General features: G+C 46.3%; 1 protein-coding gene across 1 annotated transcript; it reads right to left on the bottom strand.

The window, feature by feature from the left end:
• Nucleotides 1-6,376: 6,376 nt before the first annotated feature.
• PRPF19 (pre-mRNA processing factor 19) lies at nt 6,377-18,548 on the bottom strand. The gene is made up of 16 exons (XM_004446481.3): nt 18,290-18,548; nt 16,530-16,679; nt 16,271-16,347; nt 15,384-15,525; nt 15,232-15,305; nt 15,052-15,114; nt 14,166-14,207; nt 13,976-14,050; nt 13,549-13,624; nt 13,278-13,387; nt 11,861-12,016; nt 11,598-11,667; nt 11,294-11,379; nt 10,251-10,421; nt 10,016-10,121; nt 6,377-7,948 (listed from the first exon to the last, which is right to left on the bottom strand). Exons 1-16 carry the CDS (start codon nt 18,306-18,308, stop codon nt 7,851-7,853), a joined length of 1,515 nt encoding a protein of 504 aa, XP_004446538.1. The 5' UTR covers nt 18,309-18,548; the 3' UTR covers nt 6,377-7,850.
• Nucleotides 18,549-20,258: the final 1,710 nt, after the last annotated feature.

The following is a 20,258-nucleotide window of genomic DNA, read 5'->3' as shown; positions in this document are numbered from 1 at the left end:
TTGTCACCCCAGACCAATACCATTCTAAATCTTTTCCTATCTGAACATCAAAGGACAATTAGCATCCTGTTAGAAAATGGACGTCTTTATAACCACTTTTTTCTTATAAATTACTTCTGTGTCTCTTATCTACTTTCCAGATTTCTTTGTCTATAAAGAACTTTTAGTGGGTTAAATCCTCACCTTAATAATTTCCCTTCAGGTTGGTTATTGGCTTTTTTCCTGTGGGGTTCTGCTATCTTACTGCTTGAGAAGATTACATAACAATATTCTTTCCCTCATTTTTATATTTGAACATGACAAAGAACTTCCTTTACCTATATAATCATACGTGTATCCATTTACTTGCTCCTAATGGTACAAGTGTTTCTCTCCTAGGGTCAGGTATTCTGGGGCATGGCTTTTGACAGGTAACTGTAGCATTTTGGTATTTAAGTTATACATCTTGTCAGCACACCCATGTCAAAGGATTCTGCTTACAGAAACTCGCATGAACGAGACTCACTGCAGTGCTAAGTAAGTGCCCTGGGCTTTTTCTGGAGGGCAACAATCTAAGTTCTGACTTTCCTAGGTATTAAACTCTAGTCCAAACATTGCCCAATTAAAAATTTCCTTCCCACAATGCCTGAACCCTAACAGTTGAGTCAAAACTGTTGGGAATGACAAACCACTTTTGACCTGTGGCAGAGCCGCTCATAGGCTTGTCAGGTTTTGCTTCTTCCTGCCTATTTGGGGAAGGGGTGGGGGGTTGAGCCTGTGGCTGCAGCTAGTGAACCCTAAGGGAAGCTCCTGCTTCTCCATCCCTCCCTCACACTTACTCTATGCATTGAGATCAAATTAATTTCATGGAGCTTTGCCTTAATGGGGTGAGAACACTCACAGCCCATTACTTTAGCTTAAATACTATTTAACTTCTTTATGTGCCTCTGTGCCCAGACATTTTCATAAGAGCATTTCATATCAAAGTGCCACTTCTGTTTCCAGCAGTTGAACAGACTAGATACCCAGATCAATTTACTGAATTAAGCAACTAAATTGCCAGATTTAAACATTTTTAAAACATTGTTGAACTGGCATGAGGGAAAAAAAGGCATACATGCAGAGAGCCCAAAACTAAAATAAAAGCAAAAAAAAATCTGGGAAGTAAAACCAGCTTCCACATTGGGGATTTCTGCAGAACCCAAGACCTTGCTCTTTTGCAAATACAGGAACCTGCAGATCAAGCCCAGGGCCTGCCCAAGATGGGAAGTGCTGATACAAATTTATTAAAGCTGGCCCTTGAGAGGGTTAAGTCCTCAGTGCAAGGGTGAGTATGGTTTTCAACTCAGGAGGCAAATGAGCAGCAGCAAATGCTGCCTGCGATCTTGCATTCAGAGCCTTTGGCACTCTGCTGAATAACCGGAGTGATCGTGGCACAGATACTTCAGTGGAATGATGGATACCAGCAAAGAAAGTTTAGAACGACACTTGTTGCAATGCACAAAGCATATGCCAGGGCTACTTTGCTGCCGGTGGAGATATTCACAGCAGAGAAAGGGGGGGGGGGGGGTAAGAATGAAAAACTGTGCAGTTTTAGAGGTTTTTCTCCCCAAAACGGAGCCTGATACTTCAAAGATGATTTATAAAGAGACCTTTTTCTGGTTCTTTCAAAATTTCCTGGACACTTCCTGGAACCAGAAGAGTACAAGGTACTGCTGAGATGTCCTGATGAGTGAGAGCTGTATTTGGTGGTGTGGGGGGGGGGGGGGCAAAGTCTTAATCTATGGAGTGTCATTCAATATGACAATAAAAACAAACATCTGCAAAACCTTGGAAATAAATGTCATAGTAGTAAAAAAAAAAAGTGAATGAGGAATAAACACACTACACAGGAAGGGGCAGCAAGGAAACTTTTCTATCTGTGAGCTTGATGCTAGACGGATGGAACAAAAAAAATCTCCCCTGAGAAGTAGAAGTACTAGCGCCTCCTCTTTGGTGTGTGCAGTCCAAATTGTGGACTGGGGGTGGGGGTGGGGCTCAAAGGTTGAATCTGAAAACACCTCATGGGCTGAATTTAATTGAAAATGATACAAGGGTGATAATTTTAAAAGATCCTCAGGCTTCAGGCAGAAATAAATCCTGTCTGGAAGAAAGTGATTTCAGCCAAAATCTCCAAGAACACTCACAGATAAAATTACAGATAAAATGAGCACAACTGGAAATCACAAGACCCCATAAGGAGTGAAAAGACAAGGCACAAACTGGGAAGATGGTTGCAACACATTATTGACAAAGGATTACCAGCCTATCTTTTTTTAAAAAAAAGATTTATTTATTTATTTAATTTCCCCCCTCTCCCCCAGTTGTCTGTTCTCTGTGTCTATTTGCTGTGTCTTGTTTCTTTGTCTACTTCTGTTGTCATCAGCGGCATGGGAAGTGTGGGCGGCGCCATTCCTGGGCAGGCTGCACTTTCTTTTGCACTGGGCGGCTCTCCTTACGGGGCACACATCTTGCGCGTGGGGCTCCCCTATGCGGAGGACACCCCTGCATGGCAGGGCGCTCCTTGTGCACATCAGCACTGCGCATGGGCCAGCTCCACACGGGTCAAGGAGGCCCGGGGTTTGAACCGCGGGCCTCCCATGTCGTAGACAGACGCCCTAACCACTGGGCCAAGTCCGTTTCCCCTACCAGCCTATCTTGTGTGTGTGTATACACAAATTTTTAAATTAAATTTTTAAATAAAGGTTTAAAAACTACTACAAATAAGTAAGGAAAAGACACCCCAAATAGAAAAATGGGCAAAGGGCACAAACGGATATTTCACAAATGTCCTCTAAGTGGATGAAAAGATGTTCAACTTCATTAATAATCTTGGATATGAAAATTAAACCTCAAGTATGATTATATACTCACCAGATTGGCAAAAAATTAAAATGTCAGAAAATACTAAGTGTTGGTGAGGGTATGGAGTTAGGAACACTCATCTGCTGTTAATGAGCATATAAACTGGTACAATCATGCTCAAAAATCATGTCATTACCTAGTAACATTACCAACGACATCATAAATTCTTTCCTAAAAACCGTTGCACCAGAAAGTTCACAGAAGCATCCCCAAAACACCTAGAAAACAGCATATATCCATCAACAATAGAACATATAAAGGTAATGTGGTCTATTCCTATAATGGAGTTCGACAGTGAATGAAAGGTAAGTGTTAACTTGACTGAGGCTTATTCCTTGCAGGTCGGTCTGCCAGAAAAAAAGTTTCTCACAAGGCCCTAGAACCCAGCCTTTACCAAATATCTTCCTTTATTGTGCTTTGCAGATATTGCATTTTTTACAAATTGAAGTTTTGTGGTAACCCTGCACCATTTTTCTAACAGCATGTGCTCACTTGGTGTCTCTGGCATATTTTAACTAAGGCATGTAACATTGTTTTTTTAGACATGCTCTTGCACTCCTAATGAACTAGAGTCCAGGGTAAACATAACTTTGACATGACTGGGAAGCCAAAAAATTAGTGTGACTATTCTTTAGCCTAGAACTGAGCCTGCAATATCTTCAAGTATGTCTGTGCACAAAGCACTGATCAATTACAAGGTTTGGACCCCAGCTCCCAATTTATGTTAGAGAAGCTGCTGCTTTTCCAACCATGAATGCAGATGCAGCAAACCCTGCTGCTGGCTGGCCATTCCATTACCTTCAACTGCACAACTTGGACCCTAGACTCCTGATCATACGAGGAGGGCAGGTGCTCGTGCTCTCTGCCCCATGGCAGAGCCTACATGCTTCCCTATCATATTGCTGTTGAATTCTGCCCCTGATCACCCCAAAGGAAGAACTATGCTCCCTAATCATGCAGCGTAAAGTCACCACGGCCCAGGGGTAGAGTCCTCTTTCAGAGCCCCACAGCGTACCACCTTGGGATGCATGGGCTGCACAGGGCCTGCACACCGTGACTGCTCCTGCTGCCAATGGGCACTGCTCCAGCAGTCTGGTGTGAGTTCCGTTTGGCCATTTGCCTTTGTTTGCACAGTAGTGAATGAACTCTAGCCACCTGTGTTTAATACAGGCAACTCTCAAGAACTTTGTTGAGCAAACGAATTCCAAGGGGGCAGAGTGAACGATCTCGTTTACATTAAGTTTAAAAAAAATCTGCAAAAACAACATAGTGGTAAAACTATAAAGAAAAGCCAAGGAATGATCAACACAAAATTCAAAACAGTGGTTCTCTCTGGAAGAACGGAGACAGAGGACTCCTAATGCTTTGTTTTTTTTAGGTTTCTTTCTTTCTCTCTGCCTCCGCCATGGTGCTGTCTGCTCTGTTTGTTCCTTGTGTGCTGTGTCTGCTCGTTTTTTTTTGTTTGTTTTTAGAAGGCACCAGGAACTGAACCCGGACCCTCCCACGTGGGAGGAGGGCACCCAATTGCTTCTGCCACATCCACTCCCTACTTGTTGTGTCACTTGTTGCATCGTCTTGTTGCGTCAGCTCACCACATCAGCTTGCTGTCTTGCTTGTCTTCTTTAGGAAGTATTGGGAACCAAACCTGGGTCCTCCCGTATGGTAGGTGGGCACCCAACTGCTCTTGCCACAACTACTTCCTTCTTAATGCTTTCTTAGGTGACAGTGCAAACAAGGATGTTTCATTATTCTTTATATTGGACAGGTGTTTTAGATACTTTGAATGTTTCACAATAAAAACTTTTCAGAATGTTGGTTAAAAACATGTTCCAAGTTTTGAAAATCTCTAGGTGAGATCCTAGACTTCATGCTCCTGGTTCCAACCAGCAACCTTCTAAATGGCCTTACTCCACCTGCTGGGCCTTCTCCACTCATCTCACCGCCCCCACCTCCCCCATTGCCCATATTCCTCTTCCTGGCTTTTCCGGGAACCTGCTCTCATCCCTCATGTCCCACAGGCAGCGGGGCCACCAGGTCTTCTCCTTATACCAGCCACCCCAACTCTGTTGTTCTGTTCTATGTCACCTACTGAACTTCTTTCAAATGCTGCCTACGTCACCTCCCCCAGATTTACCCAAATGTTTTTAAAGCAAATTGCACACTCCTTCCTGTGCTGGCACCTCCTCTAGAACTCATCTCAAGCTTGTATTCATCTGGATACTCAGCCTTCCCTGCCTGGATTGTTCCTCCCACCTTTGTGTCATCAGAACCTCAATAAAAATTAGATAAACAAAGACCAAGCCTTTATAACAGGCACTCGAGCTTCAAGGGCCACTATGAACCCAAGAAGTGTCACTGGATGCCAGGGCTGATGGAAGCAGGGAAAAGTAGTAGCCAACATTTATTGAATGCTTGCCATCTGCTCTCTGCATGTAAAAGCCCAATTAATGCTCAACAGCCCTAGGAAGTAGGGACAAGTGGTCCATTTTTTCAGATGCAAAAACAGACATAAAGTCACATATGAGAATGTGGCAGACATGGGATTTAAACCAGCTTCTGGCTCCAAAACCCACACTTTACTACAGCACTCTACTTCTAGAAGGCTGTGGAGTGGGTCACCAGTTGCCCATTCCTGCCTTAGCCAGTGACAATCTAATTAGCTTGGACTTTGAAGCCAGATGAAGTCCCAGCTCCAGAACTTACTGGGTGGCCTTCAGCCAAGACACTTCTCTGGCCGTTTCCTCATCTGTAAGATGGCAGGGTTGTTACATGGCTCTGACACTCAGTAATGGGGCCAGGTCATTTGGGAGACCACTGTGACAGCACCACCCCCAGGTGGCTTCCTTGGTAAGAGTTCCAAGGCTGGCTGCAAACACCCTCACCTTCCAGCGTGCACAGGTCCACGCAGACCCCCGTGGGGCACAAGCTCATACAGGATGCAATGAGCACTGATCACACCATCAGATGATATCCTTTTGGTCCACCACCCAGGACTACTGACCCTAAATATAAAACTCATCAGCCTGACAATACGGGTCCAGGACAGGCAAGCCCTTTAGAATCCATCATCTCTCAGATAAGACTTACTTCCAAGAGGTTCTCCTACAAGGTAGCTGAACCAATATTTGGAGATGTGGCAGGGGGTAAAACAACTGTCAACCACGGTGCTTTTCTGTCCTGAGGAAAGAGAAAGAGTTGGGACATGGACTAAGCCCCAACATGGAATCCCACAATCTGCCAGCCTAGCAATGTGACCTCAGGTGAGGCACCTGCCATCTGAGCCAATTTCCGTATGTGGAAGGCTTACTTCAATGTACCATATATTTTTGTATGTTTGACTGTGCATTTTTTATTCGAAGATGAATGACAGCAATGAATACATGGTCCCTGCCCTTGACATTAAAACCTCATTAATACTGTATGAATGCATTACTATGAACCAAATATGTTGTATAACGTATTGTATGATTAAAAAAAAAACTTATGTATTCAGTACATTTGAGAAATGTTTTTATTCAACTTTTTTCTTTTTTAATTGTTTATATTTCCAACTGTTAAATGTACAAAATAAAGTTAAAAAAACAAAAACAAAAAAAGACCTAGTTAAGAGAAACTAATACACAAACACCTTCAAAGCAACTGGTTAAAACTATGCTAGAGATGTGACCCATGGGCTCAGAATGAGAACACTACCTGGCAGGGAAGGGGCGTGGCTTTCTGGAGTTCACCTAATTTTTTGTTTTAGGAGGGAGACTCCAGGATGAGGGAACAACATGATAGTAGTGGCAGGAGGAGCAGCAGCTAAATATATAAATAGCATTCATGATATAAAGGCACTGTTCTATGCACTTTTCACATATTAATTCACTTGATCCTTGCAATATCTTCATTTTATGGATGATGAAATTGAGGCACAAAAAGATGAAATAATCTGCCCCAACACAGCTGGGATTCAAAACCAGGGAGTCTGGTTCCACAGCCCAGGCTCCTTCTCCCTCTAGCCTGTACTACAAAGGGCGAGGCATGAAGGCCCATGGAGCATGCAGGGAAGAAGCTGGACAGGTTAAGAGCAAGGCTGGTTATCTGATTCATTTATTTACTGGTTACTGCTTATCTCCCATGAAACTAGCTCTACTATTTTTCAACTGCCAGAGTGAAATCTCTTTTTGGATTTAAGCTAGTTTGGGAAACGTTTTCTGTCACCTACAACCAAAACAATCCTGACTGTTCAGCTCACAGTTCCTCACCAGCAAAAATAAGGTTAATCTTTCCAGCACTTCTCCCTCCCTTCAGGCTTGTGAGTGAACCCACAGACCATAAAGTACAAGGCAACGCCTACAGGGACATGGAAGATTCATTCTGACAAACAGCTTGTAGATTTGCTTTTGTTCGTTATTTCGGTTGTGGAAAAAAAAAAAAAAAGCTAGAGCTCCATGAGAGGAGAGAAGGAAGGCCTGGTAGCCAATCCACTTTGTCTCCCTCCCCTCCATCTTTCCAGCTCAGTGTTCCTGCCACACACGGACACAGGGAGGTGTTCAGGTTCATGGTTTTGTTTTTTTTAATGAAACTAGATCACGGCTTACAAAACCCTGCACACGCCCTCCTGCCCATCCCTTCACAGTTGCCGTGGTTCAGCCTCTCCCCGTCTCGCAGGAACGGACACCAAGTGGGTGTGGGATGGCCCACCCCAGCAACTCAAGACCAGCGTGCGGTAGAGGCCCTGGGCTTCGACCCTGAGCCTTCGCAGAAGGTGCCAGTTCTTCCCTCCACATCCGGTCCCCGTGGGACCTGGAGAATGCACGGCGCTCAGGCCACTGTTCAGAGCAGAGTGAAATGATGCAAATGTCCCGCCCCACAACCCTCCTCCCCCCCAAAGTCTCTTGCCCCTTCTTCCCACCCCTCCCCCCCAGCCCTAACTCTACCCCACTACTGAGATGAGGCCCAGCTTCCATCAGGAGGGGCAGAGCCTACAGGCTGTAGAACTTGAGGCTCCTGTCCATGCCGGTTGAAGCGATGAACTTGGCATGGTGCCCAAAGGCCACCCCTGTCGTCAGGCCACTATGTTCTGAAGAGAGAAGAGGCAACTGTGAGGCTTTTCCTTCTCTGGGACTGAGCACTGGCTCCCAATCCATCCAGTAAACTTCACATTACTGCTTGTCTGTTTCCCCCAGTCAAATAGGGTGACCAACTCACCATTTATCTCCAGCACCTGCACATAGCAGGCACTCCATTTTTTGTTGGTGGGATGAAGAAATAAAGGACTGTCAGTCCCCCCTCTTACCTGAGATTTCTGGGCATCTGTAATTCAGTTCAAATAATAAGAATATACTGTGAGCTAGGCAAAGGGCACTGAGAGACAAAATATAGTCTTATTCTTCCACTTTACAACCTAGCTCAGTTTTCAGTTCCACTTAAAACCTCAAGGCTCAGTTTTGTTAGTATATGCTAGTTCTAACTCTGTTTGTTAAATGGAACAGCCCATTAGCTTGTTCTAGTCCATGCGATTCCAACTCCAGAGAATATGGATCCCTAAGACAGGGCTGGGCTGGATTGAGGGCAGACAAGGCTGGGCAATGCTTCTCATGGGACTCAGGTAATTCATGAACATAAAAGAAACTCCATCTAGACTTAGGATCACATCTGGAGTAAACCAGCTCATACCTACACGCCTGTCTTGTGCTTCCAGCCTACACTCCACCTAATCCGGATGCCTCCAAATCAAAGCACAGGGGTGCAGAGAAGGGTTAAAACTGGCAGCTACACAGCTAGGCCCAGATGCCTCTATAACAGACACACTGAGCAGTTCTCAATGGGAGAACTGGGGGGGAGGGCAGAATCTTGTATTCTGCTAGCAACTGCTAATGAGAACAAGAACTTCATCAACCAACAGGAGCGGCTACCACCCATTCACCTCCTAAGTGTGTGTCAGGCACCGTTACACACACGCCACCTCCAAAGAACCAGCTGGCATAGTCTACAAACAGCACCCATATACCTACTTTAAAGATAAAGAAGCTGAAGCTCTGAAAGGGAACATTATATACCAAGGGCTACACAACAATTAATAAGGTAGAAACTCTTGTTACCCACTGTCTTAGCATTTTATATATTTTTCCCGTAACACTTGCATTCATAATCATTTATGAAGTCATTCAACGACTGCCTTCCTAGGCTATAAATCCCATTAGTGCAAAGACTCAGTCTGTCCCAAGCACTGCTCTAATCCCAACAATGAACTTAGGCATAACAGCGAATAACAACAACAGCAAACCCTTGCATAACCTTTCCATGTGTCTCTTTTCATCCACTAAATATACATTAACTCACTTTGTCCTCACAATAACCCCACTGAGTAGGTGTTTGTAGCAATTTGATATAGTTATGAATTCCAAAAACAGATACTGGATTACATTTGTTATCTGGTCTGTACCTGGACGTGATTAAGTTATGAGTAAGGCTTTGATTGGGCCATGCCATTAGGGTCATGTCAGATAAAAGGCCTGGGAAAGAACAGAGTTGAGTGTTTTTGATGTTGGAATTTGATGCTGAAGCCTTAAGCTGGAGGCCGGGGAAGTAACCACACAGAGGAAAAAGAAGCAAGCCCCAGGAAGAGAGGAACCCTGAGCCCAGGAAGAAGCAAGCCCTGGGAAGAAAACCCTGAACCCAGAGAGAAGCAAGACCCTGGAAGGGAGTAACCCAGGAGGCCTGAACCCTTGCAGATATTGGCAGCCATCTTGCTCCAACACATGGGAATAGACTTTGGTGAGGGAAGTAATTCATGCTTTATGGCTTGGTATCTGTAAGCTCCTACCTCAAATAAATACACTTTATAAAATCCAACCAATTTCTGGTGTATTGCATCAGCATCCCTTTGGCTGACTAATACAGTATTATTATCATTCCCATTTTTCTGAGGCTCCCCCAGAGAAGTTAAGTAACTTGTCCAATGTCAGTGCAACGAGCATTGAAAGCCAAGTGATCTGACTTTGGAGTTTTCTTAGCCACTACACTCTCTTGCCTCGGGCAGTGACTGAAATCAACCTCAGCAAATCCCTGCCCAGCCCTGGAAATGCCTAACTTGGTGAGTCTCCCCACTCCCCCTGGGCCTCAGAATCCCACAGCCAGCCTCTACCTGTAAAGTGAAGAATCTCTGTCCACTGTTTGCAGATGTAGATCTGGACATCCGTGCCCCCAAGGGCCAGGTAGGTACCACTTTGGTCAAAGATCAGTGACTTCACCTGCCGGAATAAGAGAAGATGTCATACGTAGGGCCGTTAGGGATGGATACACAAGAGTTCTGATTAAGTCAGTGAATAATCAATAAATGAGAAGAGGCAGCCAAGAGAACAGGGGGTGGGGGACCAGACCTCAAAGTTGTTATCCAGCTGCAATGTCTTAAAATTCTTAAGCTTGCGCAGATCCCAGAGTTTGACAGAGGAATCGTCGGCTGCTGTAGCCAGGTAGTAGCCGTTCTCGGAGAAGGCAATGCTGGTGATGGGGCCTGAGTGGCCAGGGAAGTTGGCCACATTGGTGCGCTCCTAAAGTTGGGGAGGAGGGGGGAGTAAAATAGGTCAGCCGCTGGCCACAAAAGGACCCTCCTGTCAGTCTGTGTAGGAGGAATAAAAGCGCCCAAGAGCACCCTGTGCACAGCCAACAAGGCATAGCTTATCAGTTGCCGACACGCTGTCTCTAAGGCAACCACACAGCTAAACAAAATGGCCACTGACCACGAAGTCAGACAGAACGGCAACCAAGCCCTGTCCAGCTACACCACGTCTTCTGCCTCCTCTCCGAGTCCCTCTCCCTTTGTTTGATCCCCACCAATCAGGCAGTACGGTGCAAAAAAACTCAGCCTATGTGATCAACCTAACCATCCCCCATAGCTTACCCCTCTCCTTGTTTGGACATATATTCACCCCCACCAATCTAATACCGCCTAGCCCCCCTTTCCTATTGCTCTGAACTATAAATTGCTGTTCCTACGTAATAAAGTTAGACTTGGTCCAGAACCCTATCTCCGGAGTGTGCATAGTCTCCGTATCCGTCCTCACTCCCCCGGGGCCAACTAGTTCGAGCCCACTGGCCCAGGGGACGCCTCAGTCCGGTGGAAAACGGTAGCAGTGTCAACTTGCGATAAGTCTGGTCTCTGCGAGGAAGAAAATGGGGCTCACCAAACTTCTACCTCTGAGCTGTTCTCTATTCTTCAGTGGAGGATAACTAACAGGACTATCGGGGTGGAGAGCATGGCCCAGGCATCCCTGGACCCAGACCCAGCACATCACAAAGGCAAAGCCAGTATCTCTCCACCCCCAGGACACCCCCAGGGCTGAGTGTCACAGCACTTGATCAGCCTTGCTTATTCACAGGAGCTCCAACCCTGGGCCTCAGATGGAGGCCTGCCATGTCCTACCTTCAGGTCCCAGATCTTGATCTGAGAGTCCAGGGTTCCTGTTCCAAAAATGAGTCCATCAGGGTGGAACTGCGCACAGGTGAGAGCTGCAGATAGAGGGAGATGGATCTGTGCTCAGAGTCCACTGGGGTGAGTCTAAGAGCAGCAAAACATGAGTTCCTGGTTCTTCATATTCTTCACCATTCCCAGCACAATGACTGCCACTTAGCAATAAATGTACTTTTAAATACAGGCATGAGCAACTGTCTAAATAAAATATAAGAGCTGACAAACAGTTAAAGCCAAGGGCCTATGGGTAACTTACAGCAGCCGGAGGTCTCATCAGTCACCTTGGTGAGCACACGCCCTGTCTGGATGTCAGAGAAAGCCCAGTACTGAAAACAGAGAACAATACACCTAATAAGAGAGTGGGTCCGGGTGTTGGTTGCCCCTTCAGGAAGGTAGACCCTGTGCTGACCAACCCGGGCACAGCTAGCTCCTCCCAGCAGAGAAGAAACATTCTCCTCCAGTGCCGGGGAGCTGGCTAGAGTTGGGAATAGGTCCCCTGCTCCCTGGCTGGGTTCACACCTGGTCATCAGAGGAGCTCAGGAGATAGTCACCAGTGGCATGGAGGCTGAGGCCTGTCACAGCGCTCTCATGGGCGCGAACAACCTGTACACAAGAGGCATTCGGGACCGACCAAATCCTGATAGTGGCATCTGGGGAGGCAGAAAACACCAGGTCCTAAAAGGAAAGCAGAGGCAGAATATCAGAAAGAGAAAAGAGATGGACCATAATAATCTTACAAAAGGGGACTGGAGATAGCCACGCCTACCAAGGATTGCTTCTTCTTTCAACCCTACCCTGCCTGGTACCACCCATCTACCCAATGATGCCCAATAGAACCAATCATCAAAGCTATAATAAGTAACTCCAAGGGCATTTGGCCTGACTGAGGCCGCCTTGCCATCTAGTGGTAAAAAGGATAACTACAACAGAAAGCAATTTCTCACCCTAGGACCAAAGAAATGTGCCTTGTGCCACTGAGGAACTGAATTTGTCTTATTTGGTATTTTACTTAAATAGCCACAGGTAACTAATCGTTACTGTACTGGATGACACAGCCTAAACAGTAATAGGTGTAGGAGTAAGATCATGTTCCAGTGCATCCCATGCTTAAGCAATTCAGGAGCAAGGTAATTCTTGAAAAAATTTGGGGTAGGGGAGGTCTTATATTGAGTTACCAATCAATTACTTCCATTAGTTAAGACAATAAACAGCCATAAAATAAAAACAGCAGCCATTTTCTATCAATACTATTTCATAGCAAAAAAATACACTAACACCAACTAAGTGAGAAAGCAACATTTGAATAAATTTAGTTTAATGAAAAATTCAGGTCCAGGGAAAAAGCTCTTTGGGAAGCACTGACCCAGCCACAGTACTCCAGTCCCAGATCCAAACTGCCCAAGGCTTAAAAAGTCAAAACCTGTAATTAATATCATTCATTAATCTAAAGAATTACCTTTACCCTCTGAATCAGTTCTCAACCTCTTTTAACCCACATCCTTCTTGAAGGTGAGTTTGTGTCTCCCATCCTGGCAAATCACAGTAATGCAGATAGAGCTCTTGTCCTCAGACACCAGTGAGCTTAGATTTTGTTGAATTTTGTTTTCTATAGTTGGTATTATGAACACTGTGGGGATTTTTCTCTTTCCCTAATATAAAATATTTTGCCAAATACGTCTTCTCAAATGAAAAGCCTCCACTACCCATCCACCCCCATTTGAAGACCACTGCTTTCGGGGGAGCTAAGAAAAGTAAAGGACATCCTCCATGATGCCAAACAGAGGCCACTAAATGTCTAACTCTGGAGACTCAGTACACTCTCAGCCCCACTCACTTTACCCAAGGAGTCTGTGGTGGGTGAGTGACTGGTCCTGGGACCCTAAATCACTGAAATGGCTCAGCAATAAGGGAGTGAGGGGTAAAGAGAACATCTTACCTGGGAAGGGTGAAACACCACACTGGTGACTTTCTTGGTATGGCCTTTGAGAGTGGCCAGGATTTGCTCAGAACTTTTGTCAAAGACGACGACATTTTTATCCGCCCCACCTGGAGAAAGCACAAAGGAAACAAAATGAGTCAGGCCCATCTAGGTTCCTTTGCTTAAAAAAAAGGCACCTTTCTCCCTAGGCATACAAAGAGGACAAGGAGGATGCACCTTCCCCTGCTACCCTCCCCACTTTGGCCTGCCAGCTCAGGCAGAGTCTCACCAGTGAGGATCTTGTTGGTGTCGGAGGGACAGAGGTCCAGGGCAAGGATCCCTGGAATGCTGGCACTGTGCAACCCCTTTGCAGAGAGAGCCAAACCAAACCCAGTCAAAGCCAAATCAAGGCAGTTCCAGAAGTCACACAATTCCCTGGTTCCCACTCCCAGGCATCCCATCCCCCACCCCCTCCAGCCCTGGGAAACAAGAATCACTTCTGTTCCTTATCCATTCTGCCTGGCTTTCTGCCAGGATGCAGTTAACTCCCTCTCTAGACTTTTGGGAAAGCCAGAGTGGGAAAGAAGACAAACCCTGACAACTCAGTGTCCAAAGCGAGAGAAAGCTTTTACCTCCCTGCTTTCCATACTGGCCTAGCCAGAAACAACATGAGTGGGGGGGGAGGGTTCCAAGCCACCAAGCAGCTAGTCACTTACCACATGAGAGGCCACCTGCCGGTATTTGCTAAGCTCTTCTGGTTTCACCAGCTCCTCAGGGACAGTCTTACCCCTCTGAGAAAACGAAAAGGGCCCCCCAAAGAAAAGTGGCAATGAGTGACTCTCCCGTAAGAGGTCAACCACTTCCCACCAGGCTAATCCTCTCTCCTGGCCCTGGAAAAGGACTCACCTTCTTACGCTCTGTGGTCAATACGGTGGCCTTGTCTTGAAGCTGAGAAGAGAGAGGGGTTAGGCTCAATGTGAAACCAATTACCTTTGCCAGGACAACACTACCTTGGAGGCCAGTTGCATTTATGCTTTCACAAGCATCACCAAGAACTCGGTACCTGCCAAGTTCTGTACTAAAGGCTTACATGCATTCTCTCTTTTTACTTTCACACCAACCTGGTGAGGCGGGTGTTGATGACCTATTTTATAGATGAGGAAATAGCTTCGGAAAAGTGAAGTCACTTGACCAAGGCCAAACAGGCAATAAACAGGAAAGCAAGGATATGAACCAGACCCGCAGAACTCCCAAACCAGGTCTATGTACATAACTACTAAACAAGTGCTAAGATGCCTGCTGACAATCTAAACTGTTTGCAAAAGACATTATCAAGCCTCACAAAAGATGATTCTGTATTACACACAGTACTGGACCTAGAATCAGGAGTTCAACTCTGCCTCTTAGGAGCTCTGAGTCTTTGATAACTCACTCGACTTGAGACTCAAATTCTTCATTTGTAAAATAAAGATAACTACTGACTTATCTCCCTCATAGGAAGAAACATGAAAACACATAACAAAGAGCTTTAATATCTATAAAGACCCCCAATAACAGTAAATGTTAAAAGTCACACTTCTCAGGAGCTATTTTAAATCCCCCCAACAAGCCTATAAAGTAGATACTATTCTTGTCATTTTAAAAGCAAGGGAAATGAGACACAGAAGGTTAGTTAAGTTAGCCCACTACACTTTACTTCCAGCTGTACAGCACTTCCATTCATACTGTACTCAAGACAAATGGTGAAAAGTGAGGGGCTATCAGCATCCTACCACATGAGAGTGCAACTTACCTTCTGGATAATCTCGGGGGTCATTCCCACCAATTCGCCCAAATCCATTGGCTCACCTGCACCCTGAAAAGGAGTAGAATCAATGTGAGACAGAATCGAATGCCAAAGACATGTGCACAAGGAGAGCTTCGTGGGCCACTGCACACAACAGGCTGCAGGCAAAGGTGGGGAGACACTCACCACAACACTTGGCTGTGAGCTCGGCACTGCTTGGGGCACTATGAGACCAGCCTGTGGTTTCAGGGTAGCCAGAGCTAAGAGAGAAGGCTAGTGTTAGAAATGGGCTATCAGGAAGCAAGATCAGAGTTGGGATGACAAGGAAGAAAGTGCACCTTCTCGCGCAGCAGTGACTTCCTTGGTGAGACGGGCTATGACACGACAGGCGGCATCATGCTGGTACAGAGCGTGGGACAGCTCTTGGCGGGTTGTCTGCAGTTGCTGGCGCAGAGTAAAGCTGTGCAGCATGACCGCATCCTGGGAGAGGGAAAAACCATTGTGAGGGGAGGAAGAGGGGCAGGGAGCACCTAGCAAGTGTCAGCTCTTGATCAGAGGATGCTGCCTCCCATCCCATAGCCTAGACCAGTGACCCAAGCAATATGTAAGTAACCCTGAATGTGCTGACAAACACTTCTGAGCTCCGACCCAACGCCAAGCATTAAGCACACAGATGGGAGGGGGAGCCAGTTCTTTCCCACCTCCAAATTCTCTAATTTATTGGAAAATCACAGATATCAAGCCGTCACCTCATCCAAACAGAATAAGTACTGCTGCTAATTGTTAACTACCTTCATTCCATTAGGCACTATGCCAGACAGTCCCTCAAGGTATATTCATTCTTTCATTCCTATCATAGCACACCTACTACGTACGAGGTGCTGCATTCAGTGCTGGGAATACATTGATGAATAAGACAAGTCCCTGAAGTTTATAATCTAATCTTTTTCTAGTCCTCACAAACCCATGAAAGACACATACTAAAACTCCCATTGTATAAGTCAGGAAAACCAGGACTCAAAAGAGCAACTTGCCCAAGGTCACATGACTGGTAAACAATGGAGCTAAATGTGGCACCTGGATCTATATGACTTCAACAGCCACATTCCCCCTACACTGTCATCCTGCCCCTCACGAAAAAATAATGGTTCATTCTTCCCGCCCCCAAATCCTAGTCCAGTGAGCCATTCTCTTCAAGTAAGCCAGTTCCTGTCATAGGACTCACCCATTCATCTTGCAAGGCTTTCAGAATGGCTGGGATGCTGGTGGCTGAAGGAGGCTTGGGCCGGATTGGGTGTGCGACTGCCAAGAAAGGGAAAGTGGGTATGAAGAACCATAACCCTGCTGACTCTTCCTTCCACACCTCTTTTCCCTTAACCCACAGTCACAGACTACCAGCTCCTACTCTGCTGCACTGGCACCACCTCCCATCCTCTCAGGCCCTGAGCTGAGATGGCCCTGGACTGAGGTCAGTCAGTGGGCACCTTTAATGTCAATGAGCTGCTCCTCGGAGAGAGGCTGGTTGTTGATGGGGTCTGTACCATTCTCTGCAATGTACTTCTCAATGAGCCGCCGCTCGTAGACATGATTGGAGACGGGGGACACGCATGGGTGCTCTGGTACTTCATTAGAGACTGAGGAGAAAAGGCAGGCAGTGAGCTTGGGGTGAACGGGAACCATGGGCCCCAGCAAGACCATGCATTCTGATGTCTGACTAACAAGAACAGGACATATGACATCAAGTCAATTTTGTTGTACATAAGTAGCTTCCGCATCAGTCTCCTTACAGACAACAAATATTACACATCTATGTGACAGGCACCTTTGGTATTCAATAATACCTGCCTATCTTATTTCTGAACAAGATGGCGAGGAATCTATTATCCTCCAGGACCTGGAGATACACACAATGCCATTCAAATTCCTGCCATCTACCTCAGGCTAGGGCCCTAGATGGCTTAACAGACAAAGAAATTACAAAGCCATGCAGCCAAGTGCTATGATAAAAATACTTACATGGTGTTTACTAGGTGCCAAGAACAACTTGAAGCACTTTACACAGATTGCCTTATCCTCATGACAACCCCCAACAGAGGTATCATTTACAAGCCTGCCCTTAGTCTGCACTCCCCCTTCAGAATAAGGATGACAGCTGGTCTCTGACTCCCAGTGCGGTGCAGATGCCCAGCAGGCACTCAGTAAATATCTAACAAATGAGCGAATGAATGCATGAGGAAGGACGGTGCTGGGGAAGATCAAGAGCAGAGCTCCCGCAAGATGGCAAGGAAACAATGGATGTGAAAAGACTTGTAATTTCTTCAATGTGAGGGATTCCTTTTTCTGTTCAATTCCCTTTTTTATTTCTCGTCTTTGGATTAATAGAGAGGTTCTGAGAAGAGCGAATGGCTTAATAGATAGGAAGCAAACAGAGAAATGGATAGGAAACTGGTAATCTGACAAAATGACAAGTAGGGAAGATGTGTGCATGCCACAATAAAATATCAAAAGGAAAAACAGTTAAAGGTATGGAGAAAGTATGGATTCAAAGTCAAAGACTGTCACTGTGGAATCTTAAAAAAAAATCACAACATTCCTGAATCTTATAATCTCATCTGTAAAGCTGGATATTTATTTCTGCTTCGGGGAATTCTTGTGAGGATAAAATGAGATCACAGACTTGGAAGCAATTAGGGTTCTTATAAACGTGAACTGTTTTTATTATTGGGGACAGCGTGAGGCTGGGAGCCAAAGGGCAGGCTTCCAGCCCTGTCTCTGCCTCGCACTCACTGTGTGACCTTCGTAAATGGTCGAAGCTCCGACTACCCACACGGGTACTCGGACAATATCCAGTGCAATGTTTGTGCTTTGCAGATAGGGAAACTGAGGCCCAGAGAGGGTAGTGAACTGAGCCAGATCACAAAGTCAATAGGAGACGGGTCCCTCGACTCTTGTTACCCTGCACCATTTTCCTCTGTCCAGGCCTCAGTTTTCGCTCTGCCAAGCCAGGCGGTGGGCCTGTGATCCCTGAGGCAATAAACCTGGCGCTCTACGTAGACTGCGGAGCGCTGCGCAAATGCACGCCGCGCTGGGGGGAAGGAACGCCGTGCTGACAGGCCGCCGCTCTGCCTCCGGGGTGCTCCGTTCCCGCATCTCGCCCCGACCCCGGCGCCGCAGCGGCCCGCGCGCACTCTCGCTTCTGGGTCCGGCCTCCTGCGACCCGCGGTCGGTCGCAGCCGCTACTCACTGGAGCAGATCAGGGACATGGCGCCGTCGCTGCGTTCCCAGGCGCCTCACACCGGGCTCCGGGAAAAGCTTCTGAATCGCCGCGGACCACTTCCGGTACCCCGCTGCTTCCGGGGCGCTCCGCGGCAAGCGGGGAGCGGCCCCGCCGAGCGATGTCCGCTTGGCGCTTCACGTGGGATTGAGGCCGGTCGCGCGCCTCCGCCTTCAGCACCTAACGGAAACGGTGCCTTCCCAGCATGCAACGGGGCAGGAAAGGGCCCGCCACGACACTATCGGCGGTTTCCGTATCGACTCGGGTCTTTCCGTAAAGCGCTCCAGGGAAAGTGATTAGAAACTACATTTCCCATGACACAGTGGGACTTTAAAGCCTCTGCAATTTAGCAAGACTGTTTTTGAGTCCCATTCTGCGATTGGACCAGAGGACAAGCGGTCTTCCAAACTTTAGCGTGCGCAAGAATTTCCTAACAGGCTTGTTAAAATGCAGATACCTAGGGCCTGCTTTAGAGAGTCCGCATTTTAAGTACCGTCCCACGTGATTCTGAGGCAGATTGGACTGCTGGGTGTCCCCGTGAAGAAAGCACAGATGCAGCTGGGTAGAGGAATTAACCGTAACCAAGATATTGTTCTAGTCCTGCTCAGTGACCTTGGGCAAGTCATTGGCTTCTCTGACGGTTTCCTACACGTTTTCTAAGACCCTTCCAGTTAAATAGTGGAAGATCCTTTGTGATACATTCAAGAATCATGCAGAGAACATATGCTAAATCCTTTGGTGCTGTGGGTTATGAGGGATCCAGCACGATGGACAGTGTGATCAGAGAAGTCTTCATCACTGAATGAGTTGGGCTTTGACAAGTGGGCAATAGTCAGAGGCAGGAAGGAAAAGGGCATCTCAGCAGGAGGAACAGCATAAGGAAAGGCTTGGAAACACGAATAAAAATTTCCAGCTCAAAGTATAGAGGTCAAGAGCAAGACTCTGAAGTCAGACTGCAGTCAAAGCCCAGTGCCACCCAGCTAAAATGCCGAAGCAATGTCTGTATTTCTTAGTATCCTCAGCTGTGAAATAAAGGGAGAAAAAACAAGGGTAGAACTAACTCCCAAGGGTGTTGTGGAGAATTAATATACCAAAAAAACCGCTTTGAACTAAGCCTGGCACATAGTGAGAGCAATAGAAATGTTCACTTTTGTTATCATCCCAAAAGCCACCAGGATTTTCCAAATTACTGTGATGGTAGCTCTCCCCTGGACCAATAAAATAGCCTTTTATTTCCAGCCTGGACTCTTTCTAATCCACTTTCCACAGAACAGTTACCTACTTTCAATGAAAAATATATTCATGCTACTCTCCAGGCCTTTCATTCATTCAACAATATTAATTGGGCTCCTCCTACATGCCAGGTTCTGTTCTGATAACTAGAGATACAAACAGTGAACAAGAAAGACAAAGTTCATGCTCCCATAGAGCTTACATTCTATTGGAGGGCACACAGCCAGCCAGCCGAGTATCCAGAGAGTGGCAAGTGTTATAAATAAAACAAAATACAGAATTAGGGGATGCGAGGGAGGGCTCCCCTAGGCAGGATATTTGGGGAAGGAGGCACCTCTGAGGAGGTGATGTTTTGGCTAAGACCTGAATGAGGGAAAGGAATGAATCCTGAAACCAGGAATGAAGAAAAGGAATCTTCCCCAAAGACCTGCACCATCCAGCCCATGCCCAGCATCTGGCCCATGCCTATCTCACCTTCTCTCCAGCCTTTCAGTTTCTCAGTCTGACCCACTCTGGCCTATTCCAGCACTTTCTTCAATTTACTCCCTTCTTTCGCACCATACCTTCCAACATAAACTTCATCTCACCTTAAAATGTCACTTCATAGGTGGTACTTGAGTCCTGACTGAAGTTCATCTCCATAGCACCCTGTAAATTCCCCTCCAAGCCACACTGGATAATTACAATCATTTAATTATTTATAATT

This window comes from Dasypus novemcinctus, chromosome 10 (genome assembly GCF_030445035.2).
Source record: "Dasypus novemcinctus isolate mDasNov1 chromosome 10, mDasNov1.1.hap2, whole genome shotgun sequence".
Lineage (NCBI taxonomy): Eukaryota > Metazoa > Chordata > Mammalia > Cingulata > Dasypodidae > Dasypus > Dasypus novemcinctus.
The sequence above is the reverse complement of the archived record's forward strand: the minus strand, read 5'-3'. Positions and strand labels throughout refer to the sequence as shown.

Coding starts and splice junctions, on each gene's coding strand:
- PRPF19 (XM_004446481.3), bottom strand. Junction 11,668..11,860: donor TGAGCTCCTCTGATGACCAG/GTGTGAACCCAG, acceptor CTCTGTTTTCAG/TACTGGGCTTTCTCTGACAT. Junction 10,422..11,293: donor TCAAGATCTGGGACCTGAAG/GTAGGACATGGC, acceptor CCCCAACTTTAG/GAGCGCACCAATGTGGCCAA.